Source organism: Excalfactoria chinensis, chromosome 3, assembly GCF_039878825.1.
Source record: "Excalfactoria chinensis isolate bCotChi1 chromosome 3, bCotChi1.hap2, whole genome shotgun sequence".
Lineage (NCBI taxonomy): Eukaryota > Metazoa > Chordata > Aves > Galliformes > Phasianidae > Excalfactoria > Excalfactoria chinensis.
The window spans coordinates 79,166,989-79,190,275 of record NC_092827.1 but is presented as its reverse complement, the minus strand read 5'-3'; the positions used below and the strand labels follow the sequence as shown (position 1 = coordinate 79,190,275).

The 23,287-nt window shown below is 38.3% G+C and overlaps 1 protein-coding gene across 1 annotated transcript in view; it reads left to right on the top strand.

Annotated features, from left to right (window-relative positions):
* RBKS (ribokinase) overlaps positions 1 to 23,287 on the top strand; it is a 65,999-nt gene that overhangs the window by 3,416 nt on the left and 39,296 nt on the right. Inside the window, exons 2-3 of the mRNA XM_072330986.1 lie at positions 15,524 to 15,656; positions 20,791 to 20,854. Of these exons, the coding sequence (XP_072187087.1) occupies positions 15,524 to 15,656; positions 20,791 to 20,854 (197 nt within the window). The remainder of the gene's footprint in view (positions 1 to 15,523; positions 15,657 to 20,790; positions 20,855 to 23,287) is intronic.

Below are 23,287 nucleotides of genomic sequence, written 5' to 3'. Positions count from 1 at the left end.
CATTGTCCTGTAGCGCCGCAGTGGCAAAATGTGGGTTTTTTAAAGTGAATTTAGTATAATCAAAACAACCTCACGTACATACATGCAGTAAACCACACTCTTTTGGCTTAACAGGACCAGGAACAAAACATATTTGTGGTCACAATCACAATCAACACTTCATCGGCAATTCCAGACAACAGTAGCAGAAAACAAAAACAGCATTATTCTATATGATCTAGATATCAAGCCAGACGGGTACCATCCATAGTACTATTTAAATAGTTTCTGCTCTGACTCATATTTGCAGACTGATCATGGCAGTGGTGTTTTAATTCATACTAAATCAGGACAAGACTAAACATATAAACCAATGAGAGTCAGACACACTAAAACAATTAGAATAAACAGGAGAAACTTTGGCATGGCAATTGAAAACAGCAAAAGCAAGGAACAAGATGTAAGATGGAAAAAGTATTTAGATAGTCACAACAGCAACAGTTTTTCACTTGAATTCAAGAGAATGAGACCACAGCCCAAATGCTGGAAAATGATATTTGTTAGGATGTTCAGAATTTGAAGTCTTAGTTTTTTGGTGGACCTTAATCCTTCTCTCAGATTGCTTATTTCCTCTAGGGAGCAGAAGTAGAAGGTAGAGCCCTACCTAGACTATAGTCCCCTCTTGTAACCAGTGTCACTGCAACACGCAAACCGATTGAAGGCATGCTCTGAAAAGTAAGACTCGGTGGAGAAAGCACTGAGCTACGAAGCAGTACATTGCTAGACTGGACAGTAGTGACAAATGCATGTCTGGAATTAACATCCCAGAGGAGCATCATGGCTGTGTCAAATCACCTTCACCAACTGAGCACAGTCTCTGCTTTTGCAGAGTGGCAAAGTTACTTCTGTTAGTGAGATTCTACCTCTTCTTAATCCTCTCCTGGTGGCTACTGTCTGCTGAAGTGCTGCAATAAATGACTCACTGTCTCATGGGAAATCCATCATCTTAAGCAGTGTATGAACTTCCTTAAAGTGCAGTACTTGGATCACTAATTTCAGCCTTTTTCTTTTTTGCAGGAATATGAAAAGGAATTTTCTTATGTTTCTTTTGAGGTAGCAGGGAATTCCTCACATACAACTCTGCTTTGTTTCCAGGTTTTTCTCATGTTCTCATTTCCACCATTTCTTAACACATGCAGTCACCAAGTTTCAGAGTTTCTGTTCTTTCATATATATTTTCTGCTCTTCAGCTTCTCCTAGCAGCACAGAAAAGTATTCTAGAATCCTTCAAATCCATTCCATTTGTGTTTTTGTTTTTATCTGTAATGCTTCCCCTGCAGCAGCCACTCCTCATTCTAGTCAATCTGCTGTTGCCAGCAGCATGGGAAAGCACAACTGTGAAGGAATACAAGCTTAGTCCAGTTGAGGAAATTAATCTTTTGGATCCAGAGAAAGGCATCAAGGCATGAGAGAATGTGTCATCTGTGAATTGTTTGCTTTATGTAATAGTGAAAAATCTGGGCTTCATTTCAGAGCCTTGTCTTCTTCTCTGACCTAGCAAAGTTTTGGATGTATAGTAAACGTAGGATGTGCGGGCTCTGTGCTTTGTTGTTCTGCCCTGATTGTAAAGGACCTCAGATACAGTTTAGACAATTCCCTTTTGCCTTCTCTTGCCTGACTGGAAGAAAGCTGCATCCTGGGGAGGAAAAAATGAAATGAAAAGAAATGAAATGAAATGAAATAAAATAAAATAAAATAAAATAAAATAAAATAAAATAAAATAAAATAAAATAAAATAAATAAAATAAAAATCAGGTTGATGAAATACTCACTAACAGACTAAAGGAATAAAATTGTTCTATACAAATATAGTTTTGAGTATCCAAAATAGCTCCGACTCTGCTCATCTAATGTAGGACCTGATTGATCCAAAGCTCATTCATGTCAGAGGAGGCTTTCCAGTGCTGCAAACTGATGGGAAATTGTCTCTGCCCCCTGAAATAGGAGTGAACTGTTTATTTTTAGGATGTAACACAGTGTAACATTTTACTGTATTAAATCTATTGGGAATTATAGTCCATTGCTGAAGAGCTTCTACCAAATCTCTTATAACACACACAAAAAATGAAATAAAAATAAAATTATATAATATTGAAGAAGATGGGAAACTGGCTGGCTGGATTTTACTTAAGAACACAGGATATCTAAGCTGAGGGCACCAATGACATCTTTTAACCCATTACAAGAGCTGCATTTGCAGCCAAGTTTATAAACCACAAGGAAGAGACAGTGTACCATTGATCACGGCTGGCACTTTCTGAACCAAACTGTTGTTTGTGTAGCAGAGGATGCTGTGGGTCCTGTCTGAGAAGGACTAGACATCTTAGAACACCTGCTCTACGCTTGTCTTTAGCTCTTATCCATCAAAACTCTTTTCCCCCCTTCTTTATTGGAAACATGAAAGTTTCAAAAGTCTTGGGAAATATAGATGTTAAAGTGCTTCTTTTAACTTAAGGGGTTTTTGTTTTGTTTTGTTTTTTTTAAATCTAAGTGGAATAAAAGGGTTCCTTTCTGATTCCATTTAATTGAAATCTCCTGCCCTTTCATTTGGTGTCTTTATTCTGTATACTAATCTACTGTGTACTGTAATTAGGCGATGAAAGTCTCCTTCCAGAAGCAGCTTCATTTCAGCAATAACTAATATGACTCTTAATTTTTAGATTTACCTAGTTTGGTTTAATAATATGTATTTAGTAGTGCTTTTGAGCTAAAGAGTGCTTCTTATGGTACTATAGTCAGGCCTGTACTACATAAAAGCCATATCTGAAGTAATTTCTTTGTCTTCCCAGTAATCAAGAAGTAGCACTGCTTGCCCTGCTGCGCACTTGGAGAAGATTCTGGAGTTTGGGGACCAAAAGTCAGCTTTGTAGAATTGTAGCAAGGTAGAGAAAAGGTGGAAAGAAACTGGAGGAAGGTTTTGAAAGGGCAAAATCATAGGCATGAGGTTTCAAAGCAGAAAGTGTGAAGAAGCTACAAAGCTGAGGCTGAGAAAAAAGGCAGGGGAACTACAATCCTAACAGCTATAGCTCCTTGGCTGTCCAGAGAGCCCCTGTTTTTCTGCTTCTCTTTCTGCCAGCTCTGGCTGCCTGCTTGTTTTCTGCAGTTTTCTCACATGGCTGCTTGGCAGGGCTTAGGGAAAAGCTCTGTTCTAGTCCTGCTGTCTTCTCTCAGCAACAGCATTTTGGAAGATACAGCACCCAGTAAGTCCTCTATTGCCTCCTCCTTCCCATGAATGAGTTCCCAGATGTCTGCTTCTGTTCCTACCAGCTGCAGTGTCTGGTCTGTTTAAGTTTGTAAATTGCTTTGAGATCCTTTAAGATGAAAGGTTCTACTTAAGTGAGATCATTATCGCCTGCTGCATTTCTCCACTCCCTGTTCTCAGCCCAAACTTCTTTTCTCATTTCATCTTAGGGTCCTACACAGCGCTTAGCATTCCCAGCCCTCAGCGACACAAAGCTTACACACCAATTTCAACTTCCAATCTTTAAGTTGTTTGACGCCTCTCAGATTACTTCAGAGCTGAAGGTTAAATATATGTATTTTCCTGAGCCGATGCCAAGATGCTTAGCACTTGCCACACTGAGATTGTACTTCTGAATTTGCGTCTGACTTCATGTTATTTTGTGTGCTTCAAGAGACTGTACGGTTCTCTTCCTCCCACTTCTGAAGCACTTACTCATTCTAGGAAGCGTTCCAGCTACAATGTTGTTCTGTGATCCTACCCCGTATTCTCATAGCCGTACTTTGTTCATGCTCATGTGGTTAAGCTGTAAGCCTGTCAGGGCAGGGATTTCACTCCTGTCTGGTGCAGTGAGTTTATGGAGAGGAACCCTGACAAGAGTTCAGAGGGCTCTCTGTATTCAGCAATTCAAAGGCTGTGTTTGGACAGCAGAACTCCTGTGCCGTTCAGCCACTCTTTTAGCTGTTGCCTTCATCTTTCATATTTCAACTGACAAGAGAGGTTTTTTACTATAAAGTATCTTTGCTTATTCCCAATGTCATTCACATTCCACTGAAATTTCCCTCTTTCCTACTAAAATGAGGTCATCTTAAACCTGTGTTTATGGTACTGCAGTCATTTCCATGGCAGTAGACTATGATATCATCAGTGGAGGATTATGCCCTTCCTATGTGTGTTAGCAATTAAAAATTATGGTTTGTGAGATAAAACTAGTGTTTACCAAGCTTTTAGGTTTAGTCCATATGAGGCAAGGAAACTATTGCTTAATTCTCTAGAGAGTTCACTTGGGTAATGGAGTAAATGAATACAGAAACATTTTGATCCTAGCAGGTGATAAGTTTTAGGGGTCTATTTTCCAAGTGGAAGAAGAAAATCAGCTACTCCATCTTGTGTTCTTGCCATGCAAAGACCACTCGTCTGAAGCACCGTGCTCCTTGTTCTGTGCTGTTCAGAGATACTCACTGGTTTGATTCACAGCACCATGAGTTTACAGTCTCACGAGACTGGCGTTTTTTCCCTTTCGAGGTCAGTAAACTACCCACAAAAGTAAAGCAATGTGCCTATCAGTCTTTTCATCTTTGTAATGGGTGCCTTCTTTGCCAGCTATCTGTATCTGAATCTCTTTGTTGAACCTTCCTGAGTATGTATGTGGTTTCTCATTGTCTGGTGACAGCAGAGGCCAGTTTCAACACTGATGGCAAAGGAAAGTTCATTCATTTACAGTGTTGTGTCCACTTTATGACAGCTGCTTATGCTAGAAGATGCACGTGGTAGGTTAGCAGCATTACTTGTTTCATCCCTTCAAATAATTCAGAATTTTTAAGTCGAGAACAAGAGAGAGGAAAACGTTGACTGAGAAGGGAGGTCATCAGTCTAGATATTGCAATATGAGCCAAAATTTGTAGCTATGTTATGTATTTTAATTACAGAAATATGCGACTCCTGTGCACTTTTCATCCTGCCTGCTTTCCCACATAAGAGAACTGAACTCTCTTAAAATCTCTGCTTAAATAGTCTGGGACAGAGCGTTAGAAGAAAATCTCAAAATGCTGTGCCCAATTACACACAAGACTTGCATGTATCCATTTTCACTGAGTGTCTAGGATTTGAAAAAGTTCTTCCTGAAATTATTACCACCTTAGTAGCTGCAATACAAAAGAGCTCCTTCTCTCACTGAAGTTCATGGAGACAGAACCAGGCAATGCCAGGCTGGAATGGAATAAAAAAAGACACAGTTCTTGTGTGCAGGGTTTTTTTTGTGACTGATATGGCACAGCTTTTAGTGAGCATACGGCCGGCTGATGTTAGAGCAGCCACCTGGGTGTCTTCATCTGCAGCTGGAAAACCCAGAGTGATATCTCTGAAGAAAAGGAGAAGTCAGAAACTATTAACATCGCGATCAGGGAAGCAGGCTGTTGGAATAAAAGTTTAGTTACCATTTTTCCAATAAGAACATCAGGAGTGAAGCATTTGTGTTAATTTCTGCTACATCAGGATGTAATTTTGCCTCAGCAATGCACAGTAGCATATGGCCATTGCTTCACATTACAACACCCTCCTTCACAGATATCACAACTGTCATCTTTTGTTTTATGTAGAATTCCTGGGTACTGTACAGTTGCAAATAATTAAAATCCAAACCAGTGATCCACTGGGCATTGGTATGGTCAGTGCTTCAGGGTATTCCTACGGCTTCTGCTCTATGCTAATGATAGAGATAGAATGCATCCAAGATTTTCTTGCCCCACTGAATACTCCTTTACCGTATAAATTCCTCAGTTTGTTGTTGTTGTTTTCCCTGTATTTATTGGAAATTGTTTTTGACTGTTTAAAATAACCTATCTTGTCCTTCTAGTTTGGAGATCTTTGCCATACAAGGATTTCTGAGTCAAAGGGGAAATTTTCTAAAGAAATTCCTTAGTAGATATTTGTCCCAATAAATACAACAGTAATGCATTACACTTTAACACTCAACACTGATACTCTTGTATATTCTCTCCTCCCCCACCCCCCGCCCCCCAGTGAGCCTCAGAGTGATATGATGAATAGTTATGTTCTGTCTTGTTAATGAATTACTTTCTGGCTGTACTATTAATGGAAATAACTGTTTTCCTAGATGTATTTCTAGACATAAATATCTTTGGGTAAATTTTAGTACTCCTGACAGTAAAGAGCTGCTGGCACAAATCAAAAGCTGCAATAAAGATCGTACAGTCGATGGTAACAAATTTGTGTAAAAACACTCTAGGCAGGCATATATATGATGTTGCCTAGAGGAGCTGTCTGAGCTGTTCTTTCCATAGGAGTTTACTAGTAAGGTTTTGGTGCTCGTTTTATAAGGCTCCAGTTGTTAGCTCCTATATCAAGCTCCAGTAAGTTATTTGGTGCTGACATTCACGGTTCCTTCCAAGCCTAGCAACGTATACTTTGAGCCTGAAGAAAATACATAAAGGTTTTTTACCAGCGTGTTGCCTAAGTAGGTGCAGAACATGATGATCCTCCTGACACATAATTATGAAATAAGAAGGTGGTAATGTTCCCGAAGATATCAGCTGTGTGCTCCTTTATGGGTTTTATTATTTCTTCTTTCCATTTCTGACTTCACTCCATTTTCTCTCCTTTTATTTCCCTGTACTAGATCAATAGCATGTCCTCCCTGAACCATCTATGATTTTCCCTTGTTTATCTCCACGTCTTGTTGTTACCTTTTTGCACTTGTTTGTTGTATTGCTCTTTTTTTCTTCCCCTTGTCTTCCCATAAATAACTCGCTTTCAAAGAATCAGAATTCCCTTTTGCTAATTGACTCCCTCCATCAATTCCCATACTTCCTATCCTCCCAGTTCCCTGTTTATTTGAAATGTGTAAAACTTGATAGTATATGCAGCGGAAAGAAAAAGAAGCTGTTTTGGTCATTGCTGAAAATGAAAGATGGGAAGGAGTATGAAAGACAAATCAAGTTCAGTACTCATGTGGAAAAACAGGTATTTCCCATGCTCTTATCTGTAATGAGAACGAACATACTTTGTTCCTTCTAAGTCCCTGATCCTGTTAGTATTGTTTATTGGGAATATCCTACTAGTATTACTCAATCTGTTGGGTTTTTAGCCAGGTAGAACGAAGTGAGGAATGACCTGTTGGGGAAAAGCAGTTGGTGGTTTTGCTGGAGCTCAGCAGTGTGCCATATAGAGGCAGTGAAAATGTACAGATAATCCATCATTTTAAATTCCCTGTTGTTCATTAAACTGTGGGCATTACAGGAGGCATGAGAGTTGTCTGTTGGCAAGCCAGGGTTATGCAGGTTCACACAGAATCATAGAATCATTTGAGATGGAACAAACCTTTAAGGGTATCATCATCATAGTATCATAGTATTGTGCGAGTTGGAAGGGACCTTAGAGATCATCGAGTCCAACTCCCGGGATTCGAGCCCTCTGTGTAGCAGAGCGGCACTTCTACCCCCTGCTCCACAGGGGGGGATTCGAACCCGGGCCCCCTGGTGTTGCAAACGGGAATTCTACCGCTGCGCCACCGGAGGCACACAAGGGTCATCTAGTCCAACTCCCCTGCAATGATCAAGGACACCTGCAGCTACATCAGGGCACTCAGAGCCCTGTGCAGCCTGACCTTGAGTGTCTCCAAGGATGAGGCATCCACCACCTCTCTTTGGGCAACCTATTTCAGTGCCTCACTTTTGATGTTCAGATATTTCTGATATTTAGAGATCTGCCTTTCCCCAGAAAACTCAAATTGTGAAAAAGGTAAATGCAGTCACCCAGAGGGGATTCCTACCTGCCATGACTGAGTTCACCATATCTGGCAAAGGCAGGCACCCTCTGTACGCTGCAAATTCTTGTCTTTGCCACACAAGCCTTAATGTTGTTTAAAGATTCTAGTAGACACCTCTATGATGAGAAGGAATTTCAGGTACAGCTTTGTTTACTGGTGAATCAAGGGTAAGCTAGCTTCAAAGCAGAAGCTTAGCTACTGAAGGAATTTGGCGTATTTACATATGTTGGCTACATTTATTGATAAATTGAGTAAGTATATGTAAACTAAGTTTTTGCTTTCATTTGTCAGTTGTGACCCATATGGATTCTGAAGGAAACACTGTACTTAAAAATGTGTTGAAAAACTTCATGTTTATCAAAATTATTGTCTCAGCCACAAGCTTTTAGATCAACTTCTTACTGGAGAACACAAATAGTATTTAGACTGCACTACTTCATCTTGATAACTCTGTAGTGAAAACACAGCTACAATGCTGCTTTTAGTATTGTAGTTCATGAAGCAAACATGCTTGTGTACAAAATGCTTGTAAATAATGTGGAGGGTGGCGCAGGAGGGAGGTGAATAAACAGAAGAGAGGACTTGTAGGGAGATCAGCAGCTGATATTTTATTCTGCATGATAGTGAAACAGAAGTGTGGATTACATTGTTGATTTACCATTATATAAAAAACGATGCTGCCAAGAACTAGGACCCTGTGTCCTATCTAGTTTAATATGAACATATGCCTTCTTTATCCATTCACAGACATGTAATGATCACTCTTTGATTGGGTTGCAAAGGTTATTTTGTTTTGTGGGATTGTGGTTTTTTGTTTGTTTGTTTTCTGCTTTAAGCCTGGTATTTATGAAGTTACAATGTTCTGTTCAGCACAGGAACTGCAGGAAGCCTTCTGCAGCGCTAGGTGAGAACAGCATGTTTCGGAGACGGTCTATTCTAACATCACCATCACATTGCCTTGAAAATAATTATGTAACTGCAGTTCCAAAAATAATGTAATAGACATCAATGAAGAACAACGTGGGAGGGAAATAAAAGTTAGAGAGTAGCAATTTTGAAAATTTCCACAATCTTTTTAAAATACAAAACAGATGTTTTGGAAAAAGGATGGAATGTTTGCTGAGGCTTAAATATCTCAAGTTAGTTGCGTGTATTGTTTTAATCTCTTTTGAGCGTCCGGTTCAGAATGGCAGATTATGACATCGCCAGTGTTGTGCCCACCTTTTCCCCAAAAGTTAACTGCTAGAGATGTGAGGAAAGGCCTATTATTATTGTTCCAGGAAAAGCTTCTTACTTTGTTCTGAAACTTTCAGCTTTCCAGTATAATTTGGGATCTCTTGATGATGTCATTTCAGTGACGTGCACTGCAGTGTGCTACTGTAAAAGCTGCAGGATATTCATTTGAGTGCTTTCTTTGTCCCATCTTTTAAGATCTAATAGGTCAAAATGTATCCCTGTACAGAGGGTCAGCAGGAACATTCACTGAAGTCCTTGTTGGAGGGTATGGACATCTGTTCTCATTCTACACATTGTGTGTTTTGGTCTTTTGAAACTGAGGCTGTGATTGCACAATAGTATTTTGGAAGAAGTAAAGCTCATATAAGAAGGTAGCGCTCTTGTGGCCCTCCTGTAGTCTCAGCCATTCATTTATTTTTTTCACTTGCCAGAGATGTTCACCATTGTGTCAGTTCAACTATTGACCCATTCAGTAATGAGATCTACAAAATCATCTTTCTTTAGAAAATATATATGTATATGTTTGATAAAATGCGTGTATTTCTTTGATCACAAAACTGGATGAAAAGATTCCTCCTGCTCTGCACTAATCTATTATTTGTGCCGTGGTGACGGATTGTAAGTTATGTAAAATCTAGTGAGTTTTAGCAAAATCTTCAGAATGGAAGATGGGGTAAAGTTTCTGTATCTCACATTGCCACTGTACTTCAGCACTGTCCTGTGAAAGGGTTGTTCTTTAGCCATCAATTATTTTGCCAGGTACCAGTTTGGGTACTTTTATTATACTGTTCATTATGTGTTCTAGCAGGAGCACCCAGACCATCCAAGAATTGATAGCCAATTATTTGAGTAGTCTGAAAAGTGAACTTTTATAAAGAAAGACTTGTCAGATTAGGGGAAATAGTTGGAAGAATACATTGAGTATTTTTCTATTATTTCCAATTGTCTCTAACTTTTTTCAGCCATAGAGATTTGAAGTGAGACTAAGAACCTAGAACAGGATAGCCCAATATTTAAACCAAGCTGTAGTTAACTGCATTCCTGAGGTGATCTCTTCATAAGTCCTGGAAGTTTTCTACCTTCCAATAAGATGCTTTGGTGGATTATTAAAAGGGATGAAAGCAAGAACGAGTCAAGAACATCAGATTTTGAAAAGAATTGTGGTCTTTTTGTCTCCATATTATGGATACTTTCCCATAGTACATGTTCAAATCTTTAAAAATTATGTGAGACAAAAGAGACTGAGCCTAAACCAAAATATTACGCCAGATCCAAAAGAGGTCTGAGACTTTTTCACCACAACGATGTACTAATATTCCTAGTTAGAGGCAAGAGCTGTTCTTTCCTTTGTATTTGTTCGGCTCTGAGGAGCATGAAAGCCCTGTAAATTGTATGTACTAGACAGTGGCGAGCTACACCTACTCTAATCTCCCAGGGATTTTCCCCATTTTAGGGAATTCCCAGGAGGGGAGAAGGAGCCTGTTTTATTCAGGGATTCAAAGAGAGCAGAATCAAAGCTAAATTCTAAGCCTTCACATTATATTGCTGTTCATTCAAATACTTTTAAATGCATCATTTCTGCTACTTTTTTGATTCTCTTGATTATCTTCACTGTTCTTCAGGAGAAAAAAGAAAAAAAAAAAAAAGATGTTTAAATATTCTTTAGATACTATGTAAATGACAGTCATCTTAGATAATGTGATATCTAATCTAACATACAAATTCTCCTCCCCTCTGAACTGCCTGATGAGAATATTGTTTTTCTTCTTCCTTTCTTCAAAAGAAAAACGTTGACGTACATCATTTTTTTTCTTTTCTGTTTCTCATGCATGCTAATACCACGTTGTTTCCCAGAAATAAACTGAGACTTTGTGCTTTTCTTCAACATTCCTACAGAACCAAGCATGCTGTACTATTAACTAAGCCCTGGCTGCATAGAATCCCATGCTTTTAATCGACGGGGTAATATCATTGGCACGGGACAACATGCCCATATGGCTACAGGGAAAGCAGTACTGCTGCTCCCTCACTCACCCTGTCCTCAGTGCTGGCAGCATGCATTGGCCCACCCTGCCTGCTGGACACCAGTCTGGGTCAGTTTGCTGATCCTAACTAATATGACCTGTGGAAAAAAAACCAAACATTTTACATTAGTGAACTCTGTAAGCAATAAGGGTAATGCACAATGAACTTTGGTAAAATGCTTTTTTATCAGTGTGGTCTTACATCAGCTTAAGCTGACAGTAATTGTGTATCCTTGTAATATTTTTGCATGATGAAAACACTGAACAGACTCTGGTTAGGCATCAGGAATCGGAAGTAAGCCATTATTAATTTCAAGATTAGTTTATGCAGATACTGCCTATGCGCACTGTTCCCTTTCCCTTCCTCCTGCTTTGAGATACAATATTTCTGATGGTGATTTAGTTGCTGCTAGATGGGAACTGTTCAAGAAAACCAGACTACTATGGAAAGTGGCATTCCTAACTCGGTTTCATTTTACCTCTCATTTAGTGCATCGCTGAGGTAATGAAAGGTTCTGTCTAAAAACACAAGTGCTAGCCAGCTCTAGCCTGTAACAGAACTTGTGGCACACACTGGATAAAGGGTCAAAGTTAATGCAATGCTGAAATTGTTATTTGTGTGCTTCTATTTGTGCCAAACCTCTGAAGCATAGCTGGATGTAAGAATCTTCATTTCCCACCAAAAACTGTGGGTAGTGCTGCTGTGTGCTTCTTACGTTTACATATTGTTTTGTTAAAACTGTTGAAATTTTGAGTGATTATATTCCTTTATTTGTAGCCCAAAGCACTTCAGGATGTTTTAGTCTGAAAGTTCCTCCATAAACACTATCTGTATTACTGTGCACGATTTGCAAAACATATTCTATAGTTTGTTTGTTTTTTCCCAGCTAATAGGTCTTGGGGGATTTCACGTTTAGTTTCTAGTTGCTCATAAGATGTGAGATCAATATCCTCTACCCCATTTATCCTCTCAAAGCTGAGGAGAATTTGTCACATAAGCTAACAGCAGTCTGTTGGCCAGCAACTTAGATTACTTTTTTCATGTCAGTGTTTTCAAATTATGCCAAAGTTGTAAATAGCTTTACAAAACACTTTATGTAACAATTCTGAAAACCAGTGTGACAGTTTTTCTAATTAACTTATGTAGCCTGGTTTTGGTGTAACATTGGCTGTTTCATCACTTTTAGGCCATTCTGCGTATTCTTTGTGGCACCATCAATAAGCCAAGAATTTATAGGGTTCCTTATACAGATTACTCATTGTTGCATGCTCACAACAGAAGCCTGAAATGCTCGTTAAAGTTGTCTGATCCGAACTGAAAGTTGCAGAATGAAATGACAGGAGAAAAGTGTTGCATTTGGGGGGAAAAGAAATCTTGAATACCTATGTCAGTGAAAGTGAAACTTTCAGGCTGTGTATATAGATCAGTACTTTGGGTTTGTTTAATATGGAAGATAAAACTAGGCTTCTGGAGTGTAGAACTGTTCTGAAGGGCTTGGCGATCGTGCCTGCAGTGCAAGGAGGTAGGCTTTTTTTGTTTACAGTGAGCTACAGGAACTTGCTGCGTGTTCTTACCTAGTCTGTTAGCCTATTTTTAAAATTGGCTAATTACAAATCACTGTTCCAACTTGATCCTTTGCCCTTTGCCTTGTGCCTTTTCATCAAAGCAATAAAAAAGGTCATCTTCCCGTCTTCAACAAGCTGTTTGATTCCCACAGGCAGTTGTTTTGCTGTCCTACTTGAAACACCGAGGCACAGATCCTCACCTCACCAAGCCTGTTTTTTCACCAGTGTAATTATGTTGCTTTCATTGGAGTTGCATGCTGATGCCAACATAACTGCGAGAAGAATCAAGTCACGGTCTAGCCACTGTTAGAACATATATGTATGAATATGTATGGTTGAACGTGCTTCTCACAAATGCACGTGATCTCAAAGCAGCACCATTAGCACGTGCCTGCTGGGATGTCACAGTTGTTCATCTTTCTCTAAAAATGTATGAGCTTTTTGCAGAAACAAATTCTATTTAGAATGAGCTATAATCTCCTAAAACACCCTGAGGAAGGAAGATGAACTGAGACCTGATACCATTTTCTCAGCATAGAATTGAAATGAGAAGTCTGTGTGTGCTGGAGGATTGAGCTGATCTCTGCTTTTGGTTTTGCCGGTGGCTTCCTGCTGACCCAAGGAACAAAAAGGCAAAATGACTTGCCTAAGTTTCACACCCACAAAACAGGAATAACAATGTTGTTCTGCTTTTTAAAGTGTAGTGAGATCTGTCAAAGAAATGAGCTGTACAAGAGCTACTATTACTATTGCTTACCAAGGCTGAGTGTAACAACTATTCTTTGCTGAGTGACACATAATTGTGGAAGTATGCATGCAGAAGCCTGGCAGTGACCAAACAGGAGCTTCCTTGTCTAAGTTATGTGACCTTCATTCTCCAGTCCGCAATAATCGCTATTTTGGCTTCCAGTGACACATAAAATTGAGAAAATAGCAATAAATTATAGATGTTGCTATTAATACACCTTGTTCATTACTACTATCATTACATGTTGTTCCCTGAAACATTAGTTACTCTTTGTTGTAAACAACCTGCCAGAGGCTGCTGTGGGAAACTGCTTTAATTTAACAACCCCTTCCATATATACAAGTTACTTATACGTATACTTGTAAATCACCATTACATTTTTAGTGAAAATGGCTTAAACATTTCCAAACAGAATGTTACCTGGCTCTACTTGCCTGGAAACAAAATAAGTGCCTATAGCGGTACTTGTGAGTCTTCCTGGAGTTTCTCTTCAGCCCTCCATACAAGAAAGCCTGCTGATCTGATACCCTCACATTGAAACTTGGAGTGCTCTGTTAGCAAACATCACTAATCAGTGTTTGCAACCCAACCTGCATATCTTCAGCAACTACTGCTGAGGGACAGACCCATAACAGCTGCCTCAGAGCGCAGATCTTGTGGGAGTTCAAGACTTAGGTAGTTTCACTAGTTTAGATCTCATTTTCCTCGTGGTCCTAAACATTCAGACATATGGATGTTGAAATTGAAAACTGGTAAGGAGAAAGAGCTTGCTTTTTCTTGGAAACTTTCAGTTGATATGGCTGCGTTCTGGCATTAACTCCATTAAGATTTTGTCAACACTAACATGCCCTAAAATTTGCAGTATAAAGTCGAGGGTAACATGCGTACTTTCCTCACGTCCTGTTCAGGCAGCAATCAGCAGTGATTCACTGGCATACAAGTATGTCACCTTCTTCCGAATTGGAAGGCTGGCAATTTTGAAGCTGTTCTAAGATTTACTGGCAAAGTGTTACAAAATGACAAACAGGTGAAGTGAATCTTTCTTATTAGGGCAGATTCCTCTGCATTCCTGCAAACTCCCCTTTGCCCATTGACTTCTTCGTCCCTACAGACTTTTGGCAGCCCGATCAGGCTACCCACAAGTGGGCTGAACAGGTTGCCTTTCTTCTACACTTGTTGTGAGCTTTTTTGTAGCTTAGGAGATAGTAGGAATTACATTTTTAAAATGCATCCCTGGGATGCATGGCTTGAGGAGTCAGAAACTTGGGTTATCTGAGTGTCGTAAACACAGCTTGGAGTTCTGTATTTCTAATAGAAGTGGTAAAAGTAAGTGGGAAATGTAGCTTTGTATTCAGAGAACTTCTCCCCCGTAGTATTGGGGGAGTGTTTTCTTTCTTTCAGTTTTTCTGGAGATAGCAAAACATCTGGTAGCATTAACAACATCAGGGTTCTCTTTTGTTGTTTTTCAGAATGGAAACTAAACCAAACTGACTTGACTACATCCCCAATGGGTCTCCACTTGTATTAGTGCTCCTCTATCTGAGCACCCATCCTCAGAAGGATTTCAGTGTAATTGGAGTCAGTTCAAACAACAAAACGTTAAGAAGTTGTAAGGTTTGATTTAAAAGAGAGAGTAGTCACTGTTGAGTGACAGCAGAAGGGAGGAAAGCTTTGATAATGATCTACAATTTTCAGGGGTGTGAACATCAACAAAGTGAAAAATTACTTAGGGTGGCTAAAGAGTGTATAATTAGATATAATGAAATTAAATGAACAATGTGTAAAGGTGAGATGAATGTTGCAGTAAAGCAACATGAACAGTAAGACTTATAGATTCATTATGTATCTGTATTGAATTAGGACTGGGGAATCCCAGTCAGGGATCAACCGCTTCTTTTTCTGGTTGAAACATGAAACAGAAACAACAGAAATGCAATCCCTCTCCCAAGTAATAAATGAGCAGCTTGACTGAGTGGCATATAAGGAATAAACATAAACTGGTGGTTTGTGGACTAGAGACCCTAAAAGGACTTTCCAGTCTTTTATGTTCATATTGAGTGGCTGTTGGACCATTTGAAGTTGTAAGAATGTAACTCTTATTTTGAAGATGGTTGCTATTTTCAGTCATTAATGTATGTAAATATTGCTTTAAATTGGAATAGCTTTACCACGAGATTGCCAAGAGCTGGAGAAACTATCCTCGGACAGAAGTTTTTCATTGGTTTTGGTGGGAAAGGAGCCAATCAGTGTGTCCAGTCCGCTCGACTTGGGGCCAAGACCTCTCTGATCTGCAAGGTAAGTGCTGACTTGCTCTTGGATTACAGCTGAATGAAGCGTTCATGCAAATTCCAGTAAACCTTTGATTGTCTTACAGAAAAGGGCTTTATTGTTGTTGCTTTTTTCTTTTTTTTTTTTTTAAATCCCTCACTAATCCCCTCTTCTCCTTATTTCAGCTATAAATTTAAGCATGAAATATGACCAGGAGGCTGTTCTAAAAACACTGCCAGAGCCAGAGAGTAATTGGCTAGAGATCTGGCAGAAATTGTACATAAATAAAGATTGCAAAATTGAAATTGATGTACCACAAAAGGAAGAACTGAGGAAAATTAGAAATGTTCAAAATTCAAGTTAACTTGATCCTTATGTTCCCCATTGTTAGAACTGTCGGGGCTTCAGTGATGACATTCAGGTGCTAGATACTGCAGACAACCTGCAGTTTACTTTGTAGATGATTATAAAAAACAAACACAGGTAAAATAGTAATAAATTCAGGAAGGAATATAAGCAGACCATTGGACTCATTCTGCCTAGCAGACACTATGTTTTTGCAGTGCTTTTCTTTGATTTTTGCCATTAAATGTTGTTCATTTTGAGTGATCATTACTAAGGGTAAGATTGAATTTTATCTCTTTGTAGCCTTATTGTCTAACCCACACTATCTGCAGATGAAGCTTCAGATGGCCTGGATGCACTTTGTTACTGCCACAGCTGGGATAGGATGCTAAATTTGTTGGATCATCAGCTGTTAGGGTTTTTTTGTGGAGTACCAAAGATGTCTCAAGGAAGCCTTTCTCACTACTTATTCACCTTATATTTAGGTGAAAGATTGATAACTATAGATCTGAATTATACCTTCAAGCCACACCTGTGGCTCGTTATCACTAATTGTTCTAAAGTGTTGTTTTTTGTTTGATTTGTTGGTTGGGGTTGTTTTGGTGGTTTGGTGTTTTTTTTTAAATTTACACTGGGAATGCTTGTACTTTTTTAATATTTAAAGTATTTGATCGTCTTTGCATTCATGAGTGATCAGATTCTAACACAAGATGAATTGGCAATGAATTCTCTGCTAACATTTCCTGCTAAATGTTAAAGGGTTTTTTTTCACTAAAAGTGTGAATTTTGTTTTATTTTTTAATGGTCTATGCTATGCTCAGTGAATACATGTTCCTGGAACCATTTGCTTTCCTAATAAAATTTAGTAAGTTTGAGTTACTTTCCCAAATCATATTTATGCCATTTCAGTAAAACCTAATTTTCTCTCTTTCTCTCTTTCTTCCTTTATTTCTTTCTCTCTGCTATGTATTTATTGGAGAAAAGAAATGGTAGGGAATCATGCTTCTTTAATATCTACAAATGTTTGTCTTTATTATTTTTTATATAAAATTATACATAAAGTTACTATTTACTTTTTAAATTGTATAGCCTTTCAAAATAGTCTGTTCTCAGAGCTATATGATATTTTATCCTCATAGATCAATGGGAAACTGTATAAAGTCACTTGCTGAGTATAACTTAGAAGAGCTGGGTAATACTAAGGCATTACAATTCAGTTATTTTTAGCTTAACAAGTTGTCTTAAGTATGCAGTGAATCTTAAAGGCAGATTGTTCCTTACACACACTCTATGCATAGTACACGTTTATGCTTTGGTTGTAATTCCCAACATGAATCAATTGCTCCTACAATCTGAAGTTCTGGGAACAGAATCATTATTAGTACCAGAGGGACATTCCACTGGAGTGTGGCATCCTCTTACAAAAACTGTAATTTAGACAGAGGATCTATTCAACAAAAGTAAACATAGGCATCTCAGGTCAAATGACAAAGCATACGTGAGAGCTTTAAAACATAAAAGAGAGGCACTGACGATCTCTTCAGGGTTTGAGAAAGGGAGCTCTAGGATGGCTGGGAGGTACACGTAGCATGCAATGCTGTTGATTTTAATTTTGAATCCAAATACCAAGTTTGACTAGTGGAAATGCAAACATTGTTCCACTTCCTGCCTAAAAATCACTGGAAGTGAGAGCTGTTATTCTGGGTTATCAATATCTATCATAGTATTGATCTTTAAGCTGCCTTCCTCAGTTTGCGTGGTACAGTAAAACAACATATTGATTGAACAGATGCAGCTTCAAAAAGGCAAGAAAGGCAGTGGTTTAGAGAAGCATACAAGTTTGCCATTGGGGAACTAAAGGATTTAAGAGGATAAGTGAATTTCTTGTGTTCTTATAAGAACCCCTTTGCAGTACAGGAAAATGCACAGTGGTCTTGAGATGGTCCAAAGTCACTATCATTGCAGCCATTACCAAAATATCTGCTAAGCAGCCTAGACTAAGAACATGGAAGGACTTTATCTGAAAGATGATGTATGTTCTGAAAAAAAGTCCTGTTTTACTTCTGACAAACAATTAGGGATGATCTTCATTGGCCATTGATATCAGTAACCTCATATCGCATATACTAAACTCTACTTAAGCCTCAGCTGCATTTCATTCTTACTCAGAAAGTGCTGGGCTACCATGCTATGTAGTAATCTCTTTAGGTGATCTGTAATCCAAGTTGAAGATAAAGTACTTGAATGCTCTCTTTACTGTAAAAACTTGGATATATCTAAGGCACAGACCAGAGTATGATGGTTATCTCCAGTTGTTTTTGTGTTTTCTGTTAATCCCATACTTCTCTTTAGAAGCATTCTCAAAGCGACGGAGACAGTAAACACTCTCAAAAAAATGCTTATATAGAAAAGATTGAAGAAATGGTCAAGAAGTACATGTTTTTGTTGCAATTAATTTTCAGGTACAGACAAGTTTGATTCTTTTACCTATTATGATGCCAGCCAGCTCTCCTAGCTGTATATGGGAAACACAGTAAGCAAAGAAAACCCAGGTTGAAAAATACTGATGTAATTCCACTCGTGCTAATGTGCAAACCATGAGACCATAATGCATGTCTAACTGCAATTGTTAAGAACTCAAGAAAGAAGAAATGCTGCTTCAGCACATACAGTGTTCTGTGGTCAACAGAGTAAGACATTTAGTTTTCTGTTTATCCAATAGTCTGTCTGGCAGCGTTAGAGCAAAACCAGAAAATGTTTAAAACAATGTTACATAATTTGACATGGTCAGTAAGTATGCCTTTAATCTGAAATGAGTCTCATTCCCAGTACTCTATCTTCCTCGGAGGTAAAGCCTGAATGGTAAGATAAGCCCTTCAAACGCACTGGGATTAACTGGGTTGGATACTGATGAACTAACATGGAAAAAGCTTTGCAGAGGAAAAGGACATTAGCAGAACTTCTCCAAGGGCTTGCCTCCAGTCCCGAGATCTGTTGCTGTGAGCAAAAGTGCCATGGCTGATCTCAGTTGTTGTGACAGTTGAACAATAAGGGGTGCCCGCCTTTCAGTTATGTAGGTCCCAGAGCTGAAGGAAGTAGGTTTCAGTTGAGCTTTCGGGAAATAGTTATGAAATACTTCATTGCTGAAATAACTGAGCAAATCCTGAGATTTGTTGTAGAAGCTTTGTGGCAGATAGGGAAGGAAAAGATGACAACATCAGGTGGAATGCATTTCAATAGTACAGCCGTTAGGCTACAAAGGTAAGCACAACCCATGCTTAAATTGCAAATGGCTGCAGTCATCCAGCCAAAAGCAGTCAGAAGATGCAGCCCTGTCTGGCAAACTGGGAGTAGTCAGAGATACAGAGCTATTCTAATATGCAAACAATGAATAACACAGTGACTAAAGAAAATGTTGGTTTTGTTCTTTTCATTGTTTGTGGTTTTTCCCCTCTTTGTTAGAAGAGCATTTCATCTGATTACACTGTTTTGACCTACATTGCTGTCTTCTTTTGGTAAAAAACTGGGACCTGCTCTAATCATGCTTTTTAAAAATCCCTTATAGAAGATGTCAGAAATGAAAGTATGTTTCAAAACATGGTTATACAATAGAATAAGTGAGGGGAAGAATCACTTGTCTGTGATACTACAAATTTTAGAATTCCAAATTGTAGGATTTGATTTTTGTCGGATTTGATCACTGCTGGTACACAAGCCTTCTCAGAGCTTACTAAGAGAGTTAATTCATATTTATATCTATTCAGACAAATCTCAAAGCAGGCATTAGAGGCAGCTGCTTTGTACTCTGGAGTAACCCAGAGACAGCTTTAGCTATTAACTCTGTTCTATGGGAAGATGAATCATCAGTCAGGGACTCTTCATCACTAGACCATGACCAGGATCTTCATTTGGTTTCTTACCTGAAATATGACTTTTTTTTTCTCTTTAAACAATACTTCTGATATCATTAGTCAGTCACTGATACTGCTCAGATATACAGCTTGCTCTTAGAAGTAGGAGCACAAACGGTGAGTGCTGAAGACACACAGGCTAAAACTGGTGAACTAAAAGCCACGTTGGCATTATAATCTAAACATTATTTTGACATTGAGTAAGTTAGACTTTTTTTTTTCCTCCATATACTTCATCTTTTTTTCAGCTTGTGTGATGTAACCAAAACAAATGTTTATTACTCTGGCTAAACAGAAAGCAGAAATCTGTTCATCTGAAAGGATTAGTGCAACTGAAATTACAATCTTTTTAACTTGCTTTTAGAAAAGCAGTGAAGCATAGCTTGACTCTCTAACTCATCTCATCTTGGTCTGGTGGTGCTGGATAAAACAAACATGTTCAATTCATAAACAGTTCACCCAGTACTGAGAAATTATAGAAATCAGAAATGCCATGTTTATAGTTTTTAGTTTTCTAGATCGTAATCACTGATATTTTTCCACCAAAAAAACTCTGAGGTGGAAAATTCAATATGAACTGCACTTAAGAAGAACACTGAAGTTGCTACTCATGTTGTCAATTAAAAATGGACTACTGATCCAGGAGTATAAGATTCAGAACGCTTCCAGAGAGCATCACTTTCAAGGGAACACAGTGGTTGTATGAGAATGAAACTTGAAAACAGAGACATGGTTAGAGGAAGGATGTAACAGAGAAGGAGAGATCTGCAGAACGCTATTCCAAAAATAAGGCAAAGTGTTGCAAAATAGAAAATGTTGTATTCAAACTGCATTAGAGCATTCTGCTGCCTAAAGACAATCTCACCTTTCTATAGAGATAACCTATCCTTTCTTGTTTTGTATAGGTTGGAAAGGATTCCTTTGGCAATGATTATGTTGCAAATTTGAAGAAGAATGGTGTTTCTACAGGTAAAGTTTTACTTTAAACAAGCCTTCTGAATTATTTCTAAGCTTTAAAAATGAATAGTGAATGCTGTGGGGTTTTTTTTAATATTTAATTGCCTTATTGGATATGTCTTACCGTTCAGAACACCAAATAATTGTTTTGACATAAATGGGTAGAATGAATGACTATGGGTTAGATTATGTGGACTTCCAATGTCAGCTGAACCACTAAAAATAAAATGTAATGTTATTACCTCCAAGTCTCAGATGATTACATCAGTAAATGTCACTTGAAGATAACTTAGTGTCATGCATGTGTTTAGGCTGGCATTGATAGCAATAAGGCCTGGTGAGAAACTGAAAAATTCAGTTTGATTATCCTTTCTCTATTTCATGTTGGGAAAGAAGGAAAAAAAATAGAAATGCATTTGTCAACTCAGTTCATTTTATTTCTACTTTTAAAATGGTGTGCGGTCATTTAAGAGACTGCAGCCAGTGTTTGTTAATACTTATATGCACAAAAAACAACGGTGAAAGACTTTCAGGAGAAGGTAAAGTTAAGCATTCACCATATTTGATTATCTTTGCACCTTTGTAACTCTAACTCTCTCTTGTGTAAATGTATTATTGTGTGCTGCTTAAGTATGTGATCATGGTTTTGTTTATAAACCCCTTGTCTCTCAGCGTGGACAGAGCGGGCAGATAAAATCACTAGGTGGCAATTCAATATTCTGTTTATTCTGTCTAATACGCAGCATCAAGTTTCATTTACTGAATGATTCAAATCTCACTTTAGAGAGAGAATTATTAGTATTTTGTGGGTTCCTTCATTTTGCTTATCAATATAGCATCTAAATATTTCACAAATATATACAGAAGTTTATTCTTTGCATATCTTCCAATTTGCACAAGCAAACAGGCAATGATACCATAAAACCAATGCCTGTTAGTTATAAATCAATCTGAAGCATGCCTACCTCATGAATAAAGTCTCTCATCATGTAAAAAAAGCTATTATAATGCATAGCACTTAATCAAAATATATATTCCATAGCCAGCCTAACATCTCTTCTTTTCTGATTTAAATGATTGAGTCTTGGATCCCAGCTTGCATTCCAGGTTTTGGAGGCAAGGATGATTCAGCGTGCACAGACATTTTCACACAGGACTATCATATGTCAGTCCCATGACTTGCTTTTCATCTCGGTTTAATCCACATCTATCCCATCCCTGTAATTATATACATACGGATACTGGCTACTGGATCCTTGCTGTAAATCCACTTCTGTCCACTTCATACCCTAGATCCTTTTCGTATGACTTCTTTTTAATGCTCTTCTGTTTCTTAATATATCACCCTACCCTTTTTCTTTTCAGTTCCACTCTGTTTCCTAACTTTCCCGATCTTCCTGTCTGCACACCCCACCTGCTACCAGTACTGCTCAGACCATTTAGATCTTTACTGTTGTGTTGCTCTCTCTCCTTCCAATGCTTGCTCCTCTGCATTTGAACTGAACAGTGAACTGCTTCTTCATGCAGTGTATTTTCTGCAGAAAGAGTACAGAAGACACAAGGTCTTTGCTTTTAATTCTAATATGCAAACCTAGCTCGTGGTGAAAAGAAGCCACATTTGCAAGGAAAGTTCTGCTCTGACCCATGTAACTGAGCTAGATAAGGGAACCTCCAGGGCAAGTAATTCCAGTACTTGAGCAGATCTGCATAATCATGATGTTATGGGTGTTTTTTTTTCTTCCAGCCTTGTTCAAATTTGAACAGGTATTTAAATTTTCCAGAAAGAGCACAGCTTGAGAAAGAAGGCAGCCCTTGCCCAGCCTCAAGTCCTTGTTCTAAAATGTTAAAACAACTGAGCTTCTTAAACAGAAAGTCACCAGAATTTACCTCAAAAACAATACTGTATTTTACTTGCATACACTTTTTAGGGAAAGAAAACTGAACTTTTTTGACAGTTTTTTTTTACTACCATGTTACTTAACGCAATCCATTATCTTGGAAACTTTTGGACCACTGGTTAATATTTGACAAATTATCTGACATCTGAAAACCTGCTCTTACAGTAGTAAATAGTGAACAATCTTAATAACAGACAGTGCTGCCAGCTTAACTTCTAGATATCTGAATAATAATGCCAAGAGGAAACATAGCCTCATGCTGCCTTCATACTACACGTTAATGTTTCTACTGAAAATGCAAATCAACAGAGAATTAAATGCTGTGTTATTTTAATATCTTAGGTTTCTCCAGCCTTGACTCTATTGTTCTGTTGGATAAAATAAATACTTCCATGTAGGAGTAGAGAGTGCCTGAGAACGCTGTATAAATAACATGCTTTCTTTAAAGCAGGGATGTAGCCAAATTAAAGAATGTTGGACTCACATTTCTGTTTTGTGGGTGTAAATTAACACTTTTTGTTTTCGTTTGCTTCTCTGGCATTGTTGC